Raw genomic sequence first — 21,324 nt, 5'->3', positions numbered from 1 at the left:
CCACGGATGCACAACACGCTCTCCACTGTCCTCTACGGGGCTTCCGAAAATAGCCGAGTGCATTCTCTCCATGCGTTATTTCCCGAACTCCCATGGAAGTGAATGGAGTTCATGCGCAGTGTGCTCTCCTTCACTTTGGGGGACCCATTGTAGAGATAGGCACAGGTCCCACAACTGGGACCTGCTCAGATCTGACATTGGTGGCATATCCTTGCAATATGCCAACAGTCTTTAACCCTTTGCAATGCAGTGGGTTGCAGCAACTGCAAATTCCGTGAAACAAAATTTTGCTTAGGAATTTATGGCGAAAATTCCACCGTCGCAAATCCACCCCTTATACGACCAAATGAAGAAAAAGAAAGAAAAAAAACTGGAAAGTCAGAGGCACATTTTGCAGAATATGTGAGAAATGTTGTAGATTTTCCTGTGCATTCACCATGAGGTGGACTCCCTCCATAGTCCTTCAGGACCAGGCTTGGTGGGATAACCAGTACAGTGTTGTGGGGGACCAGGAGGGAATTCTATACAACAGGCTGCCATCTGTGTGGTGGAGGTGTCCGGGAGCGGCGTATAGCGGAGCAGGGGGAGGTGTGAGGAGGAGCAGCAGGGCGGGTACCACGGGGCAGACCTCTACGTGGCCGCCCGATAAATGCCACGCCCGGGTAACACAGAGCTCACTCTCTGCTCCTCCATCCCGGACAGCGGCCGCTCCTGCCTCCTCAGGTAATGCCCTGCACGCTGTTCTCCACATGATGCCAACTACTACTAGCGACCACGACATGCTGGGGGGATAGTACTACATACACAACCATAGCTGCGCAGCATGCCTACAGCTGTACCTGTGGAGACACTACAAGTCCCAGCAGCACCTCCTCTGTGATATTTGGACTTGCTCTGTTATGTCACCGCTCCTATGAGATCACTGTCTTTAGCAGGGCTGTAACTACAGCTTTGGGGGTGGCGGATAGGACCCCTAGTCCTGCATGCTGCACATACGTGGGAGCCTAGTCCTGCCTGCTGCACATACCTGGGAGCCGCCTAGTCCTGCCTGCTCTATGCTGTTTGCTGTTCATATTTGGGATTCATATTCTAATGGAAAACACATGTATCCGGGATGGCACCCAGAAGAGTAGTGGGGGCAGGGTGACCGCCTATGAATCAGCTAATGCTTACAGTCATTAGGCGCTGTCCCCACCCAGGTTGTGCTCATTCATTCATGTCTGCTTTTATCCTGTGGTTATTAGACAGTCCCAATATCTGGAACTTTTACATATATTTTAACCAACTGTTCCAGGGGGGACGCGGCGCCTGTCTGAGGTGCCCTGTTGGCCTCCGCTCTTATAAGTGAACGCTTTGTGCCCTTGCTGTGTACTTTGTACAGGACTCCACTGTCAGCAGTGTATAATGAGGCACTGGTTTCCTGGAGACCTTTTATCAGGAGCTATCCCAGCAGTGGTGGTACTTCATCTAGGACAACATGGGCGTAGTTTGGATTTCAGTACCAGGGAGGGTGCCATTCTTCTTAGGGTAGCGAACTAAGTCAAGTCTTTGCCCTAGATCAAGACTAGAGAGGAGCAAATTTTAGGTTATGAAATTGGTTCACGCTTTGTTTACTGGTAAAAGGTGAATTGTGTTATGAATTCCGTTACCATGGACCCTAACGCAATTCTATGATGGAATGCCTTTAGAGGAATTCCATTATTCATTCTGTCATAATAGAAATCTTTGGGTTGCAAAATGGATCCGTCACGTTTCCGTTATGCAGGAGAGGACTATTTTGACGGAATGAATAACGGAATGCCTCTAAAGGCATTCCGTCATAGAATTGCGTTATGGTCCGTGGTAACGGAATGAGCCGTCTCCTGAATGTAGACTTATCTAGAAGTACAGTACTTGTTTTTATCAGTTTGTCTTGGTGTATGATCCTTGAAGTGTCTCTTCTCATCCAGAATTTTGACGGTGCCTCATTCTCCTGCATGTAAAACGCTCCACCCTACATTACTGTAGGCACCATGCGAGGTGAACAGAGGGTCCTTCTAGAGTTCTTCATTCTGCATAGTCTCATATCTGTAGGAAACATCTGCCTCCATATATTCTCATATTTATTTGTTAGGTTTTGTGATCCTTTGTTGGAACCCTGTAGCCAGCAGAGGGAAGACGGTGGATTAGGATAGGTGTGGCGGAGTGATTTATGACTTGGGTGGAGTAAAAACTGGCACAGCGCCTGGTGCAGGCTCTGACTTCTCTTGAGTGGGAGGATTTTACCAAAAGCCAAATAACTCAGCATTACTGAGGCTGGTGAGAGACGCTGTGGACACTGCACTGCCATGAGACGCCTAAATATCTCATGGAGACGTCTTATGACCTAGAGATGTTGTTATATATTCTAGGAATGTAGAAGGAACATATAAAAGCGCAAAAGACAGTCTAGAATTCACACATGTACTTAAAGGCCATCAGAGGGGCAGTCAGTTATCCCATTGAAGATGATTACAGTTGTCCCCAACCTTAAAGGGGTTTTCCAGGAGGACTATATTGAAGAACTGTCAATTTATGATTCATTAGGGACCGAATCCCGGCATACTGGCCAAATCAGCTGTCTCACTGCCTCTTGCTAGGCCAGTCACGTTCATCGGTCACATGACCTAGGCGCAGTCCCATTTAAGTGATTGGGTTTGGGCTGCAATATCAAGTACAGCCACTATACAATGGTTGGCACTGTGCTTAGTAAGCTGTGAGGAGGCCACAGTGCTAACTACAGTGTCTCTTCAAGCAGCTGGACCCCACCGATCAGATATTGATGACCTACCCTGAGGGTATTGTACTCCCGGAAAACCTACCAATTGCACAGCGGACCATCTAATGTGTATGTGGGCCTCCATACTCATACTACATGCACAATCCATTTGTGTCTGGTAGTCGCATACTCCCCTCTTCCTATTGAGAAAGCATGCATGCTGGCCCAAGTGTGCATGGGAGGAAGGGGTCAGGAGGAATAGTCGTCAGCCAAACAGGCCTTTGGCATACACCTATGTGAGAACTTGCACATCACTGAATTCTGTATGTGTATTCAGTTGTCCATGGTTTTCTGGGGGGCGTGCACTACTTCGATCCATTTTGCAGACAAAACGCACCCATTCTATTCAGTGCGTCCATGAAAACCACGGACAGAAGATGGATGCCATTCATGTTTTATTCTATACAGCAAAATAGGTATATAGACATATGCCAGCCCGACCGAGCCCTCATGGCACGTCTGGTTTGACATGTGTGCTGCATATGGCAAACGGTGTGAAAGTTGCCTTAAATGGATCATATCAGAGAGTAATCGGGCCTTGTTCTCACGTCTGTCTCATCCATGAAAAATCTGAGTTTGATCCGCGTGTAATCCATATTTTAAGCTGAAAAAACAGCAGAAAATTAATTTCCAGAGCATTCCCTACCAGTAGCAAATGAAAAACGGACTAAACACTGATGCCATACCAAAGTAGTGCATGTCTCCGTGATTTATTTTCACTGACCCACTACTGTGAACAAACTACGTGTGCAGAAAATGTGGATAGCACGCGTCAAAGTGTACGAGGCCTAGATTGTATTAGCAATAGATTGTATTAGCAAAACCAGTCAGATGCCACCTTTCATTTTCCATAGGAGCTATAAAAAAATGAAAGATGGAATCTGATTGGCTGTTAGAGAAAACGAAGCCAGTTTTCCTTTACACCAGTTTTGATAAATCTCCCCCATGTGCGCATTTTTGAATTGAAGAGTGTACTTGTTGAGCCTGTATGCAGTGAGACTCCTGGACCACACCCTGCGCCATTCACAAACATTAACCCTGTCAGGAACATGCCTGAACCATGCCATGCACTGAGAACGGTGTTACTGCAGTGTTATCTTCTGCTGGTGGATCCAGGTTTTCCCAGAGGAAGGGTGGAGTCCCATTGCCAGGGGTTTGTAACATTCCTGCCAAATATCATCCCACAGCTTAATGCTAATGAATCTCCTTGTATAAAACATCTGTTTTTACTGAACGCGGCAGAAATATTTTATCTTATTTCAACATTTCGGTTAGAAACCTAAGCTGAAGGCAGCCCATCACCTCCATGTGTATCTGGAATGTATCATGGAGCAGGATCGGGGCTGATCACATGTAGTATGCTACGTGACAGATATCACATCTACCAGGTCTGACTAGTCGAATTCCAGAGGAGCATGTATGGCCTATGAGAGCTAGTACCCCCCCCTAATCCTGACTGGTCGATGATATCCTCCACTATGTCCAGACAGACTCACAATCCCCATGCCATATTCCTATTTCCCTATTCCTGTCCCAGCTGCTAATAAAATAATGGAGCTGATTTACTAATACAAAGATTTAGGGCTCATGCACACGACCGTATGTATTTTGCAGTCCACCCAAAAAACTGATAACATCCGTATTGCATCCGTTATTTTTTATTTTTTTGCGGATCCATTGACCTTGACAAGAATAGGACACGTTCTATCTTTTTTGCAGAACAGATCTGCGCACATACGGACACAGAATGCACACGGAGTAATTTCAGTTTTTTTCAAAACCCGATGAAGTGAATACGGACCTGTAAAAAACCAGAATGGAAAGAAAATACATTGGTGTGCATAAGCCCTCAGCCTAAAGATCCCCCTGGCGCAGTCACAAAATGGACAAGCATAAGATATGTTCTATTTTCATTTTTGCCGGACTGCGGCACGGACATACGGATGCGCACAGTGTGCTGTCTGCATTTATTGCAGCATCATTGAAATGGATGGCTTCTCACCGATCCACAAAAAATGCATGAGCCCTAGGTGTAAGGTTATGCATATGGGAAAGGAAAAAACAAAGTCACCTGTACATACTACATGGTAACACTGACATGGAAAAGGTCTTAGGAATTTTAGTTGGCATACTTAATTCTGGCGCAATTTTGGTGCACATTGAGGGGACATTTATCATTCAGAAAATTGGTTTAAAAAAAAGTATTTTATTGAACACCAATTTTTTTTTACACAATTAGTGTTTTTACATCACATCGCCTCACCACTTTCGGAGAAGGGGCGCGGTAAGGGCGGAGCCATCAGATTTATCATAACTTATGGCCGTTTAACAAGTTTATCGACCTCCTGAAAGAGTCCTAAGATATACCCCTTTCCTGCTGGGCCACAACCACTTTTCGCTAAGGCCGGGTTCACAGGATTTAATTTTTTTCCGTGTAAAATAATGGATGCTTCAAATACATGCATGCATAAGTCATGCGTCTTGTAGGAATGCATGGTCTGTTCTAAGGGAATGATTCATTCTTGTGTCTCACAGGCTTCAACTGGGGAATATTAATCACTCAAGAAATGAAGCAATGTTTAAGTGAAGCTTAACCTTTGGCTCTAGTGTTAGAAAATGTAGAAATTTGTCTTTTTGCCTACTTCGGTCCTTTTTGTAATGTAGAAAAATCCCCAGTTGTGGAAAGGAAACCATCAGCAAGCCACTGTTGCCAGGTCTGTTAGTTTTTTTCAGTGTATAATGTTGTAGTGCTGTGATTGGGATGTGCTTGTGTTGCGGCATACAGCTCAGCTGGTACTTGATAAAGGTATTTAAAGGGGTTGTCCGGGATTAGAAAACATGGTTCCTTTCTTTTTAAAATAGCACCACCCCTGTCCATAAGTTGTCTCTGGTATAGTAGCTGGACTTCATTGGAGTCAATCAAGACCGGGGCAGCAATACCACACACAACCTGTAGACAGGGGTGGCACTGTTTTTGCAAGTGTCCTTCTAATACTGGACAGCTTCTTTAACTATTCATACATTAGCCTACATTATGATGGTTTCCAGGAAGCAAGATTAACTGAAAAACTGGTAAAACATCAGACAATAAATCAAATTACTATGACAATAATACTGGATTTTACATTTGCGGGCTACATAGCCACAGATGAGGAAACATGCGCTGCCAAGTATGGATGATATCTATACATAACCGTTACAGGTCAATGAGTTTCAGATGTAGCTGAGATTAGTTTAGTTATTTAATGTACTTCATGGTTTGTGGTTTTTGTCTACCTTACTCTTTCTTTATTTGGCTTTTTTTCTGTGTTTCAGAGTCATTCGCGATGGCTTGTATCCATGAGATTCTCGGCAAGCTAAAATTGGAAGGAAATGTAAGTAAAGTGATATGTAATTGACTGGGTTGTAAACTTACATCAAACATTTCCCTTTAATAAAAATTCACAGCCTTAGGCCGAATGCACACGGCCGTGAGCGGTCCGTGGAACCGCGGCCTGGATTCCTGCTGAGTGCAGGAGCGCACGGCGTCATGGGTTGCTATGACGCTGTGCGCTCCCTGCTGCCGCCACAGTGTATTACTGTACTGTGGCGGCAGCAGGGAGCGCACAGCGTCATAGCAACCCATGACGCCGTGCGCTCCTGCACTCAGCAGGAATCCAGGCCGCGGTTCCACGGACCGCTCACGGCCGTGAACAACGGCTGTGTGCATTCGGCCTTATACCCAAAGTAGAAAGGAAAAGCCTTAGGTATCCTCAATAATATATTATAATGTTATTGTGCTATTATTAAAGGGGTTGTCCAGGTGCTCTGAACCTGGACATACCCATATTTTCACCCAGGCAGCCACTGGCTAGGGCAGCGCTAAAGCCCGCCCATCAGTGCCGGTGACGTCACCGGGCTTTTTGGCAGCCCCATGAAGAGCCCATTTCGTCAGCGAAACTGCTGAAAATGCCTTTTCCCTGCACGATTTAGCAGCACGGTGAGGGGCGGTATGCTGTGGAGGTCACTTTTAAAGAAGTAGGTGCTGTGGGGGTCGCTGTTAAGGGTGCAGGGAACGGTGGAGGTCATAGTTAAGGGGACGGTCTGCTATGGAGGTCAGTGTTAAGGGGCGGGGTGCTGTAGAGGTCACATTTTAAGGGAACAGAGCTCTGTGGAGGTCACTGTTAAGGGCAGGGCCGGCACCATACAGACGTGTGAGTGGACCCTAACTCTACTTTTAATTCCACTTCATCTATTACAGCAGTCCAGTTCCAGTCAACCATTATGTGGTACTGTGAGGCCTTCCACGAACTTTGATGCAGAGAAAGATGCCGCAGCTCTTGAAACTGCCATTAAGACAAAAGGTTGGTACCTTTTTAAGGAAAACTTTACCTAGAGAAACAACCAGGAAAAAGATGTGATAGAAATCGAGTAAAAAGTATCCATCTACTCTTAGCCTTTTCCATTAGGCGGATCGTGCCGGGTCAGCATTGCAGGAGGAGGACTTCTGCTAAGCCAGGAACAGGGCAACCACAGCCCACACTCTAGGTTTTACATATAGCACTGTGGGGAAGACACTCTCGCACATTATCCAATCAGTGCTGGCAATGGCAGACTGTAGGGAAACGCCTCTTTGACCAGGCGAATGTTAGCACCCAGCTGTCAATTGAGTAGAGGAGGAGCAAGGTTATCCAGAAATGTTATTTAATGGGGAATGCAAGTAATAACTAGACATGTCAGGGGTGGCCGTAGGTCCTCTTCAAGGAGATTGAGAATTCTAGAAATATAACATGCACATGATATTACTGTTGTGTGTTTTGCGGTCTGCAAATTCCGTGGCACGGACAGCCTTTAATATAACTGCCTATTCTTGTCCGCAAAGTGTGGACAAGAATAGGACATGTTATATTTTTTTTTTTCCGGGGCCACGGAACGGAGTGAATGGGTCCACATCCGAGCCACCAAAACTGCGGACCAAAACAACGGCCGTGTGCATAAGGCCTAATACTGCCGCCGATGAATGATCAAAGCGCTCCTTCATCGGGCAATCCAAATCTTTTGACATGTTAAAAATGTATTGTTTACAGGCAGCAGATTGTGGTGTCTAATCACTATCTGCCTCCAGCAAACTACTATACAGCATGGGGATAAGTGACGGCATAGTGATCGCTCCTCCCCATGCCATAGAGGAGACCTCTGCATGTAATAACAGCGGTCTCCTCCGATAGCGAGCAGGCGATTGCCGGGAGGGAATGCATTCCTCCTGTTAGTTGTCTGCCACATCAGGCTGTGTAGTACAGCCTAAGGCCTCATGCACACGACCGTTTTTTTTTCCCGTTTACTGGCCGTTTTTTGCGTTCCGTATACGGTCCGTATACGGAGCCATTCATTTCAATGGTTCCGCAAAAAAAACGGAATGTACTCCGTATGCATTCCGTTTCCGTATTTCCGTTTTTCCGTTCCGTTTTAACATAGAACATGTCCTATTATTGCCCGCAAATCACAGTCCGTGGCTCCATTCAAGTCAATGGATCCGCAAAAAAAACGGAACACATACGGAAATGCATCCGTATGTCTTCCGTTTCTGTTCCGTTTTTTCCTGAACCATCTATTGAAAATGTTATGGCCAACCCAATTTTATCTATGTAATTACTGTATACTGTATATGCCATACGGAAAAACGGAACAGAAAAACGGAACAGAAACGGAAACACAATGGAAAAAAAAAAACGGAACAGCGGATCCATGAAAAACGGACCGCAAAACACTGAAAAAGCCATACGGTCGTGTGCAATAGGCCTTAATAGCATTGTTATACTTAAAGAGGACCTGTCAGTGCAATGTGCAGAATGTTATAGAGCAGGAGGAGCTGAGCAGATTGATTTTGTGGAAAAGATTCTGTAAAACTGGTAAATTCTACATTTACAGCTCTGATTTTTCTGAACTTAAGACCACCTCCATTTACAGCTATAAATGACGGCTATCTCGGTATACACACTTAGGGATCATGCACACGACTGTATGCCCGTCGTGCGCACAATAGGTCCACAATATACGGGCACCAGCCGTGTGCGCACTGTATCAGGGATGCAGACCCAGATACGGTGTGGTGTGGAGACACAGAACAGAAGCCTGCAGATAGAGTACGGAGTGCTTCCTTGGGAGTTCGGTCCGTGCCTCCGCACCGCAAAAAAATAAGACATTTTCTATTTCTTTGCATAACGGAAAGATTATTGCTGACCCATTCAAGTGAATGGGTCCTCATCCGCGATTTTTTTTTCCCCCAAAATGGTATCTGCACATAGACTTGTGACTTATGTATGCCAGAAAACTGGTGTATGAACTTTGAATATGTGCCCAATATTGCAAGCAATAACAATAGTATAGCATCCTTATAATGTGTTCTGCCCTTAGACTGTAAGGTCTTGTAGGCAAGGCCCTGTCTCCTCCTGACTTGTTTGTTTCCTCCCTTGATGAAGCTCTTTAGCACATGTTGTCTTCTATAGATTGTCATGATCTCCAGTGTGGCCCAGGCCTATATTCTTCATGATCACTGACAGATTTGCAGACTTTCCTTTATCCCCAGAGTGCGTGGTTTATTATCACCCCAGCACATTGCTTCCCCCTTCCTGTGGATACCAGGTGCGCCCTGTAAGTACAATAGATAAAAGCTACAGGAGATCCATACCCCAAACCAATTGTCCTTCTCATTTATTACACCCAAATCTTGTACCTGAGCCAGAAACAACCTGAGCGGCTCTAAACAAACTCCAGGGCAGGAGGAAGCCGGACAGATTTCCTCTTGGCCGTGCTTTTCACTTTTACTATTTTTTTCATACTGTAACATTCCTGAATTGGGGAGCTGGGAAATACTTCTCTGCCCCCTCCCTCCTTGCAGGCTTCATTTTCCTTGGCTGGCTTTTATGACTACACAGTTAAACCGATTAGAAGCGGTTCCTGTATCTGCTGCAGTCAATAATCCTTTTGCCTTTGGCTAATTGTGTTTATTTGCTTTGTTCAGGGACATGTGAGCGCAGAGTGCACTGGTTATGTATAATTCACATACACTCTTTCTGGCTATAAATAAAATGCATTATACCTCACTCCACGAGGACTGTGGGCTGACCTGTTCTTTCTGTTCCAGTAATGGCCGGTCTATTTTCAGATGAGATAATGGCTAGTACAAATATACTGTGCCCATATGTATCTTAGGCGACATTCACACGACCGTATGTGTTTTGCGGTCCGCAAAAAACGGATGTCATACGGAACATCATCCGTTTTTTGTTTTTTTTTGCAGATCCATTGTAACAATGCCTATCCTTGTTCGCAAAACGGACAAGAATAGGACATGTTTGTTTTTATGTTGCAGGGCTACAGAACGGACATACGGATGCGGATAGCACACGGTGTGATGTCCGCATTTGTTGCAAACCCATTGAAATGAATGGGTCTGCATCCTTTCCACAAAGGACACAGAAACAAAATACGTTCGTGAAAGGCAGAAATATTTTCCCAAATGTTTACTTTAAAAGCAAAGGGAGAAGTAGGGAGTAACGAGGAGGGTGTACATGAGCATACCCTGTCACCTACCTAGCAGAGGTGTACTTATAAAGACGCTCTGTACTCACGTTTTATACTTAGTGAATATATTTTGTGAGTAGCAATTTGGGTATTATCTTCTTCTTTCATTCATATTACTTCCTAATAGCCACGCTAAAATTGGACAAAACAGTCTTGAAAATGGCATTTTTTTAATTCGATTTTAATCTATTTATTTTTTGCCTCAAATAAATACAGTAACTGTTCAACTTGGGTGCCTTAAGTGCATTTTAACACTTTAATGGTGCAACTGATTTTTAAGGGGTTTTCCAGTAAAAATGATTTTTTTTTAACAAGTTCATGCAGCATGGCTCCTGAGACAGAAGATTCATACTTGCCAGCTCCACACCTCTCCGTTCCTCTGCACTGTCCCCGCGCGCTCATCTTCCTGTCCCAGCACTGTTTATATCTGGCTGCCTATGGTCATATCACGTCACATGCTTGTTAAAAAATCATTTGTACCAGAAACCCTCTTTGAAGACCAATAACCAGTGGCATGCCTACCATGGAGGCTAACCACACAATTGCTATGCCAGTACCCTGCCAGTAACATTTTTGTCACCATATGTGCTCCAACGGTAGTAACCTTTATTTTTCTCTTCCATTTTGGGGTACATGTAATGTATTAAACCACTTTCATAAATTTGGGGTGGGGGGGGGGATAAAAATGGCAATTTCAACATTTTTGGGGGGAATTTATTTTTACAGTGTTCACTGCGGTACATGATAACTTTATTTTGCGGGGTCAGTGCGATTCCAAATATGTCAGATTTAGGGCTTGTTCCCCTGACCGTGCCATTTTTTGCGGTCCGCAAATTGCGGATACGCAAAAATGGATGACGCCCATGTGACTTCTGCAATTTGTGGAACGGAACAGGAGGTCCATTATAGAAATGCCTATTCTTGTCCTCAAAACGGACAAGAATAGGACAGGACTCGTAATTTTTGAGGGGCCACGGGACAGAGAAACTGATGCGGACCGGACAGCACACAGAGTGCTGTCCGCATCTTTTGCGGACCCATTGAAATGAATGGTTCCATATACAGACCGTATGCGGAACGCAAAAAACGGCCCGTATACAGAACGCTAAATACGACCTTATATAGTTATATTTTGCTACTTTCACAATACAACACTTTTTTTTGTTTTCACAAAATTTTCATTTTTTTTTACTGTTTTCTGTAACCAATAAGTATTATGTTAAGTTTATACTGAGGGTTTTTACAGATTAGAGCAAGTGCTCATCATTTCATTCCTTTTCTGAAAAAAGGACCCCCATCATATTTGACAGAGAGTATGCTCTCTGATTAATTTGGGAGGGGAGATAACATGAGGGGTTGATGTCACCCCTTTCCCTGAGATGGTCTAAACCCATACAAGGACAGGAGGAAGATCTGTGATGTGTCCTCTCCTCTCCACACAGGATAAAGGAAGAGCTGCGAGTATAGTTTAAGTCGCTTTTGCTTCAACCTGCTCTGATTCAGGGTAGAGGGCAACTAGAGCTCTGTTCTTGGTATTTTCGTGGCTCTAGCTATATTCTACTTTGTCCTGTTCTGGCTATTAGTGGGGGTTAACAGGTCCTATCACATCTCCTAGTATATTTTAGTAAATACCCATATTCCCAAAGAAATAACAATTCTGGAGCATCTTAAGTTAGAATTGTGCCATTCCTCTATTATTCCATTTGACTAATTATGGCTAAATTGACAACTGCTGTTGCCATTCCCCTTGTCAAAGTCTGTCTCCCTATCTAGGCTGGTGCAGTCAGCACTGAATGGACAGTGTTAAGGTGTTGTAGGCACACGCCTCCGAATGATAACACCCAATTGTCAATTTTTCATATGTTTCCGGAAGGAATAACAGAAGAAATAAGATTTTCCAGAATTGTTACTAAACTAGACATGTCAGGAGAGCTGACCTAGATCCGCTTTTCTTTAACTCTATACATACATTTCTGTCATTCCTAAAGCATTCCATCTATTTCAGGTGTCGATGAACTTACAATCATCAACATTTTAACAAACCGCAGCAATGAACAAAGGCAAGACATAGCATTTTGCTATCAGAGGAGAACCAAGAAGGTAATTGCCCCCAAAAATGGTAAATGATAATAATGGCCAGATCCTATTGCTCTGTCTGAAGAATAAAATCTTTGCTCCTTCAATCTCTAAGGCTACTTTCACACTGGCGTTTTGGTTTCCGTTTGTGAGATCCGTCATGGGCTCTCACAAGCGGTCCAAAACGGATCAGTTTTGCCCTAATGCATTCTGAGTGTATAAGGATCCGCTCAGACTGCATCAGTTTGCCTCTGATCAGTCTCCATTCCGCTTTGGAGGCAGACACCAAAATGCTGCTTGCAAACGGATCCGTCCTGACACACAATGTAAGTCTGGCACAATCGAAAACGGATCCATCCCCCAATGACTTTCAATGGTGTTCAAGACTGATCTGTTTTGGCTATGTTAAAGATAATACAAACGGATCCGTTCTGAACGGATGCAGACTGTTGTATTATCTGAATGGATGCGTTTCTGCAGATCCATGACAGATCAGCACCAAACACGAGTGTGAAAGTAGCCTAATCCGAGTTCTTTAGGTGGTCTCTTTCACTATAATGTCGGAGATGATTCTTCAGACACTGGTGCACTGGGCTATTTCATGTGACGCTGAGACCGCTCAGGGTAAGCCTTGTGTTTATTCATTCATGGCTCGGGGAAATGTTAGTATTGCAGCAGTGTAACAAGTATATCAGGTTATCCATGCTATAGGCAGGTTTTCTGACCAGTTATTACAGAAATACTAATCCTTTGTTATAGTGACATAGTGAGGAACATGGGCATTTAATTTGCCAGAAGTAATGTATGCCTTTTTCTTGATCTGTAGGATCTCCCATCAGCATTGAAAGGCGCACTTTCTGGGAATCTCGAGACTTTGATGCTTGGACTGATGAAGACACCACCTCAATATGATGCTTCAGAACTGAAATCTTCAATGAAGGCAAGTTAGAGGAATTAGAGCTTGTGGACATGTTCTGTCTAGCGCTGAATCAATACTATTATTTATTTGAAAGCGCCATTAATTCCATGGCGCTGTACATCATGAGCAGGTTACACATGCATATTATAACAAATACAATAAACATGAAACTATTAACAAAGTGGTACAGTGGGGGAGAGGGCCCTGCCCATGAGAACTTGCAAACTACAAGGGAAGGGGAAGGCCTGCTTTTACCCTCAGTTGGTGAGGAAAGGATTCAGCATGCTTTACCCCCCACCCTAGACTTGACACCCAAATTTATTAGATCATAAAAAGGGACAAATTTAGTGCCACAGCATTTATTTTTATTTTTATACTAAGCCACGTCTCTAACACCGCCTAATGGGTAAATGGCTTAAAACATAACTTTGAATAATATCCTTCCAAATATTTTTACGCCCGTTTTAGAAGTAGCTCCCTTTTTTTTGCAACCATTTAGGAGTGGCGAGGGTGTGACAGGGGCTTGGACTCCAGCCTCGATGCATTCATTATCTTTTACGCCTTGAAAACAGGTGTAATAGAGGAGTAAAAACAGCTTCAGGGGCCCCGGTACTTTTTATTGCAGGCGCACATACTGCCGGAGGTGCGCCTAATTAATTTATAGTAAACCGCCAGCAGTGTATAGGGCAAACAAAGATCGTTGTAAATGACTCCCAATATCTTACATGATAAAATCTATAATGGGGTACATGGCGGTACCAATACACCTTGCAATAAATAAAAGATCCAACTAGTCCTACCGCATCCAGAGTTTTGCTGGCATGACGGCGTGATGTCTGCTGGATCCAGAACAAGGTCACTGTGGTGATAGAGCAAAAAAAAAATAACCACATAAATAGGGGATGGTAACTGTCCCTGGTAAATCCTTAGCAGGGGGTGCTGTGCTTTCCCTGTAAGACATCCCAATGGTATAACAGGATCATCTAGGACAGTGATGGCTAACCTTGGCACTGTGGTGAAACTACGACTCCCAGCATGCTCCATTTATTTCTATAGAGTTCTGAGAGCAGCCAAGCAAGTGGGGCATCTTGGGAGTTGTAGTTTTATCACAGCTGGAGTGCCAAGGTTAGCCATCACTGATCTAGGGCATTGCTTTCCTCTTAGTGCTACCACACAGTACTAATGCGCACACTGTACCTCCTCCACAGTAGCGATCCTCACACTTGGCACCCCCAGCACTGGCAAAATTTTACCCCTTTCAATAGTGCTCCCTCCAGCTGCATTAATACAGTTAAAAAAAAAAAAAAAAAAGACTGACTACTCACCTGTTTCCCTGATGACCAGCTTTCCCCAGCAGCAGCACAACGTGGTCTCGCGCACACACACCGTGGTCTGCTGGGCTGTGTAGGAGGAAGCTTATTCCAGGGCCTGCACCGCTCCTCCCACACAGCCCAGCATCACGCTGTGTGGCCTGCTGGGGAGCGGCGCACCTCAGCTGAACTGTGAGGCAGGGAGTGGACGGTTCCCTGCTTCACCATCTAAACAAACTGCCTGCGCGCGCCCTCAACCCTCAGTCTCCCCTCGCACTTACAAAGACTTACAGTACAATATTTGCTTCTTTGCATGTTCTCAGCATTATAAATCGCACAGCTTAGATTTTTTTTTTTTTGTTCATTATCGATAATGGGTAGAGCCATGGAAAAAGAAATGTATCTCTGAAATACGCACATATTTTCCATCTTACACTGATGAGGGCCAAGAAACATAAAACTGCTATATGCAAGCTGGAATGAAAGTCTCTGAATCTTTTCGGCTGTATCTGTGCTGCATAATTTACCATTGGGTCTACATACATAATTGGCTACAGAGGTAAAAAAAGGGACAATCTGAAACGAGAAACCCCTTTAATTTTAAGAGGGCAGTGTTGTTTGTACTCCAATGTTCCAGAAAAGGGATGGTGGACAATAAGGCACAAAGTAATACAAGCACACATTGTGGATATTGCATGTTAAGCCTGATGATTCTTGTGGAGATTTTTGCACTTGGCTAAAAGGCCTAATACTCTTTGCAGGGCCTTGGAACAGATGAAGACACTCTTAATGAAATTATTTGCTCTCGGGATAACAAAGAACTATATGGAATCAACACAGTATACAAAGAATGTAAGTACTTTTGAAATCAGTATACAATTTGTATACTTCCCAAGCAGACGTAGAACATATTCACACCTTACATAAGCTACAGTCTGTCAGCTCACTCTCCACAGTGCTGCTTTAGGCTACATGCACACGAACGTTCTTTGTTTCTGTGTCTGTTCCGTTTTTTGTTTTTTTTTGCAGATAGGATGCGGACCCACCAATTTCAATGGGTCCGCCAAAAATGCAGACAGCACACTGTGTGCTGTCCGCATCAGTATGTCCGTTCCGTAGCCCAGCAAAAAATAAATAAATAGAACATGTCCTATTCTTGTACGTTTTAGGCATTGTTACAATAGATCCGCAAAAAAAAAAACGGATGGCATACAGATGTCATACGATTTTGTTTTTTGTGGACCGCAAAACGCATACGGTCGTGTGCATGTAGCCTTACACAGTATAATCTCTCTCAAAAGTAAAGTTATTGGAATCCCCTAGTGGTTTGATGGTGTAGGCACACACTGCTGGCACCTTCGTGTCTTATAATATGAAATGTTCAGCATGTTATGGAGGAATAACTAGCAAACAACCACTTTCTTCTTCATAGCGCAATTGGATATTACCTCTTATTCTCTAAAGGAGAGGAGTGCTGATGTTCTTTCTGGTGCAAAAAACTAAATTGGATCAGCACCTCCAAACAATATAAAAAAGGGGGTTCAGGTGCACGCTACCATGGCTGCAATGTAAAAGCGAACCAGGACTATAAGTAGCAGCACTATGCCAAAGGCACTTGCAAACACTACAAACATGAATAAATGTAAAATCCATCACTGATACCTTCTATATGCACGTCCGTGCAGTTCAGTCTATTACCCTGCAAAGTTCATCCAAAGGAAGGCAGGTAGAAACTAATTTTCCATTTTGACTAACCGTTCCTTCCCGACTCCAATCAGGCAATCGGAATAACTCCCTGGATCAACGACCCCTCTCTAGTAGCTATAACCTGTAATATTATTACACTCCAGAAATACATCCAGGCCCCTCTTGAACTCTTTTCGTGAACTCACCATCACCACCTCCTCAGGCAGAGTTCCATAGTCTCACTGCTCTTACCGTAAAGAATCCTCTTCTATGCTTGTGTACAAACCTTCTTTCCTCCAGAGGCAGAGGATGTCCCCTTGTCACAGTCCTGGGGATAAATAGATGATGGGAGAGAGCTCTGTACTGACCCCTCATATATTTATGCATAGTAATTAGATCTCCCCTCAGTCGTGAATAACCCTACTTTCATAATCTTTCAGGGTTCTATAGTCCATCCATTCCAGCTATTACTTTAGTTGCCCTCCTCTGAACCCTCTCCAGCTCTGCTATGTCTGCCTTGTTCACAGGAGCCCAGAATTATACACGGTACTCCATGTGTGGTCTGACCATTACCTTATTGGCCTTGGCAGCAGCTGCCTGACACTGGTTTCTACAGCTTAGTTTGTTGTTCACTAAAATTCTGAGTCCTTTTCCATGTCAGTGTTACCCAGTGTTTTACCATTTAGTATGTACAGGTGACTTGCATTATTCCTTCCCATGTGCATAACCTTACATTTGTCAGTGTTAACCCTCATCTGCCACTTCTCTGCCCAAGCTTCCAATCTATTCAGATCCATCTGTAGCAGTATACTGTCCTCTTCTGTGTTAATTACTTTGCACAAATTGGTATGGCTTGCAAAAAATATTTTACTTTGCAAGCCTTCTACAAGATAATTTAATGAATATCTCACTGAGCCTGTTACTTACCCACATACACACATTTCCCTAGTCCAAGCATTCTCATTTTATGTACCAACCTGTGGCCCAGTATTAAATGCTTTGGAAAAATCAAGACATGTCATCTAATGACTCGGTCCAGTCTAGAAATTACCTCCTCATAGAAACTGATTAGATTACTTTAAACAGGACCGATCCCTCATAAACCAATGCTGATACAGCATTATATACTTATTTTCATTGAGATATGCCATTTTCACACAAAAGATATTAAACTTCCAGGCTTATACAGGGCTCCAGATGGCGACCAAAACTTTTTAGTCTTGTCGCCATTTGCGACTGTACCGCCGCGATCCTGTGCAGCCTATGTTCTCGTAGCACAGTCAGTGGAGAAGGAAGGAGTCCCTCCCTCTCCACTGTGACGCGGCCGCCACTACCACCAATGGGCAGATAGCAGGGAGGAGGAGGGGAGGAGCTGTCGCCACTGCGCTACCAATGAATGTAAACACAGCTTTTTAGCAGAAAAAAAGTCCTGCATGCAGGACTTTTTTTTTTTGCCCACTCTTTTTAGTGGGATCTGAACAGATGTGGACATGCCTTAAAAGTAAAGTATTCAATCTTCCAGCCACTTTCCATCTACTTTTTATGCCCGGATTTAGATATGTGTTGCCTGTACTTCATACATGAGAATGGTGATGGATGTAGAGAGTACACGTTGGATAGTTTGTGTCCATTGTATCTTACAGTTCTCTTACTCAGTATATTTCTTCTTCAGTATACAAGACAGAATTAGAAAAAGACATTGTGTCAGACACATCAGGAGACTTCAGAAAGTTATTAGTCGCTCTTGCTAAGGTAAGTAAATGGGACAAATTATTATTTTAGAAGAAAACAAATGTAAGTCAGCAATGCATTATGTAACCACAACATTAGTTGAACTTGATTTTTGAGCTGTTGATGTATTAGTGATAACTTCAGCACTGCTACATCTGTTCAGGATTTCCTTCTAAAAGCAGATGTTATATTCAGAAAAGAACATATTGTAAGCTGGTTTCATGAGGTTAATAGTTCAGTATTGATTATTTCCTTCTGTATTAGACTTTGTATGCTCTTCCTGTAAGAGCTGCTGCTTTACTGTTCCTCCACTTCACCTTTACTGTTTATGCCTGCAGGGAAAAAGACCGGAGGAGTCTTCTGTAGTAGATTATGAAAAGATTGACCAGGACGCTAGAGTAAGTACATATGCCCTTTACATACAACAATCACCCTAGATTTGTTACTGTGTTACAAATTCTGCCTACAATCACAACTGTATTACATCACAACCTGAGGGTTTATGAAGTACTTATATCCTATACACATAAAGCAAGTGTTTGAGAGTTGCCATCTGTTTTCTCAGCAACTTCTTCTCCTGCCTTTAGGGAGCTTTCACCTAGTTCATTTCCCTTCCACGTTTTATGTAAAAATGGCCAAAATAAGATTGAAAGCGTTTTTATGTAAGTATAATGGATGCTAATACCACACTTCATGTACCATAGGAGCTGTATGAGGCTGGAGTAAAGAGGAAAGGAACAGATGTTGGCAAGTGGATTACAATCATGACTGAGAGGAGCATTCCACATCTACAGAAAGGTATGAGGGTTTAATGTAAAGCTGCATTTACATCTCCGGTGAATGTTTCTGGCAAACTGTTCCAGCAAAGAACAGTCTGCTGGATTCAACAGATCCTTATTGACTAGAACGGGATCCGGCTGCTTTCTAGCATAAATGCCAGGTGAAGTCCGGATAAATACCGCGGCATGCAGTGTTTTTTGTCCGGCCAACAGCCTGCATTTATTCCGGATCATCTTTAACAGAAATGTGAACGCAGCCTAACTGGTTAAGTTACAACCCCGGACTTGGAAACATGAACATTTGATTTGTAAAACTGCCTATAGCAGAGAATATTACAAGTCCTGAAAAATGTCTTGTATTCTGTGTTTCAGTCTTTGAAAGGTACAAGAGCTACAGCCCATATGACATGCAGGAGAGCATCAAGAAGGAAGTGAAGGGAGACTTGGAGAATGCCTTCCTGCATCTGGGTGAGTAATATGTAATGGATTACACTATATGCTGTTGCTTAGGAGGCCTTATGCACCCCATAGAAACCATGTATGACATCTGCTATATATGTTCATTGCATGCAACTCTTTATATTGTGCAGTTAATCTGGTTTCATTTCTAGAATAAATCTACCTTCTTTGTTGATTGCTTATCTTTACCCTTTCCTGACATATCATTGTGTAGCATTATATAAAAGCATTGCTTTGATCAGCACAACAATGTAATTATATTATTTGGTATGTTCCTATTTCAGTGCAGTGTATTCAGAACAAGCCACTGTATTTTGCTGACAGGCTGTACGAATCCATGAAGGTAAAATTTTTAATTTTTTTCTAATGACAGATCAAAGACTTTGAACATCTTAACATATGTGAAAGTTTCAATTAATTTCAGTAAAGTGTACGCTGAATGCTGTATTGCAGAGCATATTTCATTACAGTGCACTAGGAGTACATCTAATATAAGTCAGTCATACTTTATGATCGCTCAGCCCCATAGTACATGATGTTGCACTTTTTGTGAGTGTAAGGGTGACTCACATCACGTTTTTCCCATCCGTGTAACATATGCAAAAAAAACGTATACGTTAACGGATGTCATACATTGGCATCCATTCACCTTAGAGTACCGTTGTAAAAAAAAAAGTATACGATAATGTATACTTTTTTTTAATTTATTTTTATCAGACTCTGCAGGGTGTGCTATGCTTTTTGTATTTTTTTTTTATTATGATTATATGATTTTATTATTATTTTTTTTACAATGTATATATCAAATGGATGGCAAAAAATGTGTGGTGACCCCATCCCAACAAACAATAAGTGTTGTAGATTGCTGAGGAAGGTGAAATAACCCAAAACTGTGTCAACATGAATTTAAACTAATGCTTCCTGGTGTCATGAGTGTTCTGTGTAATTTTGTTATTATTGAGTTACACACTACTCTGGGGGGTGTTTTTTATTTTATTTTTACCTATAAATGTTTTTTCCCAATGGCGGCGATTAGGGGATGAAGGGTGTCAAACTTGATGCCAGTGATGCATTTGGGGGGTTTCTAATATTTACCAATAATATATATATATTTTTTTTTTTACATTTCATCTCAGGGCAAAGGAACAAAGGATAAAATATTGATCCGGAATATGGTTTCCCGCAGCGAAGTGGACATGCTGAAAATCAGAGCAGAGTTCAAGAAGAAATATGGCAAATCTCTGTCTTATTTCATTAGTGTAAGTATGATGATACATCTTTGGTTTACTGTAAATAATTGGTAGACCTGTCTCATTCAGGTTGGAGGGCCAGAAATATCCATTACCTTTCATTTTAAGTGTATACATTTCATTCAGTCATGGGAACATCAAAAGAAACATTTATTCTTATGGATAGTAATCAGATCATGGCTGCAAGACCTGTCTCTAACACTACTATAGAAGGAGAAGGACTTGGGGCAGGAAGAGGGAGACTTTTGGGCTCCTCTTAAGGCGCCCACATCTTCAGTAGCTGACGGCTATCTCTCTGGACTCCCCCCTTTTAGACTTAAGAACTACAATACGTAGAGGGATTTATACTAATTAATGTATATGCATGTAATTAATCTATTCCATGTAATACCAGATATTTTTTTTAATTCTTATGTTACAGCAAGACACCAAAGGAGACTATCAGCGTGCCTTGCTAAACCTATGTGGTGGTGATGACTGAGCTCTCAGAAGTCCTCCCTCCTGCCTTACTGCTTGTCCCGACTCAAAAGTCTGCACAGAGCTTCAAATGATCTGTAATCGCTAAGTTCGCCGCCTGTTCCTTTCCAGTGCAATGACCAATACAACTCGTCTAAATATATATATTTTTTTCTGTACTTTGTCTCAAGTGGATTTTATTTTCTTAATCCTGCTGCCTACAGGTGTATTGTATAAGCCATGTGATATTTTAGAAAGAAGCCAATTTTGTGTTTGCCAAGCTGTGTACTTTAAACTT

At 42.9% G+C, this 21,324-nt stretch overlaps 1 protein-coding gene across 1 annotated transcript; it reads left to right on the top strand.

Moving 5' to 3' along the window:
- Positions 1-622: 622 nt before the first annotated feature.
- Positions 623-21,205, top strand: ANXA2 (annexin A2). Its single transcript, XM_044279863.1, has 13 exons — positions 623-723; positions 6,113-6,171; positions 7,038-7,140; positions 12,366-12,460; positions 13,263-13,376; positions 15,427-15,517; positions 18,024-18,103; positions 18,421-18,480; positions 18,787-18,880; positions 19,234-19,329; positions 19,605-19,663; positions 20,457-20,579; positions 20,992-21,205. The coding sequence occupies exons 2-13, from the start codon at positions 6,124-6,126 to the stop codon at positions 21,049-21,051; spliced, it is 1,023 nt and encodes a 340-aa protein (XP_044135798.1). The 5' UTR covers positions 623-723; positions 6,113-6,123; the 3' UTR covers positions 21,052-21,205.
- Positions 21,206-21,324: the final 119 nt, after the last annotated feature.

Source organism: Bufo gargarizans, chromosome 2, assembly GCF_014858855.1.
Source record: "Bufo gargarizans isolate SCDJY-AF-19 chromosome 2, ASM1485885v1, whole genome shotgun sequence".
Lineage (NCBI taxonomy): Eukaryota > Metazoa > Chordata > Amphibia > Anura > Bufonidae > Bufo > Bufo gargarizans.
This window is presented reverse-complemented; position numbering and strand designations above follow the sequence as displayed.

Excerpts from the sequence above, each read along its gene's own strand:
- ANXA2 (XM_044279863.1), top strand. The coding sequence starts at position 6,124 with ATGGCTTGTATCCATGAGATTCTCGGCAAGCTAAAATTGGAAGGAAAT. Across the intron at positions 18,104-18,420 it reads TATTAGTCGCTCTTGCTAAG|GGAAAAAGACCGGAGGAGTC; the intron begins GTAAGTAAATGG and ends TTATGCCTGCAG. Across the intron at positions 19,664-20,456 it reads GGCTGTACGAATCCATGAAG|GGCAAAGGAACAAAGGATAA; the intron begins GTAAAATTTTTA and ends ATTTCATCTCAG.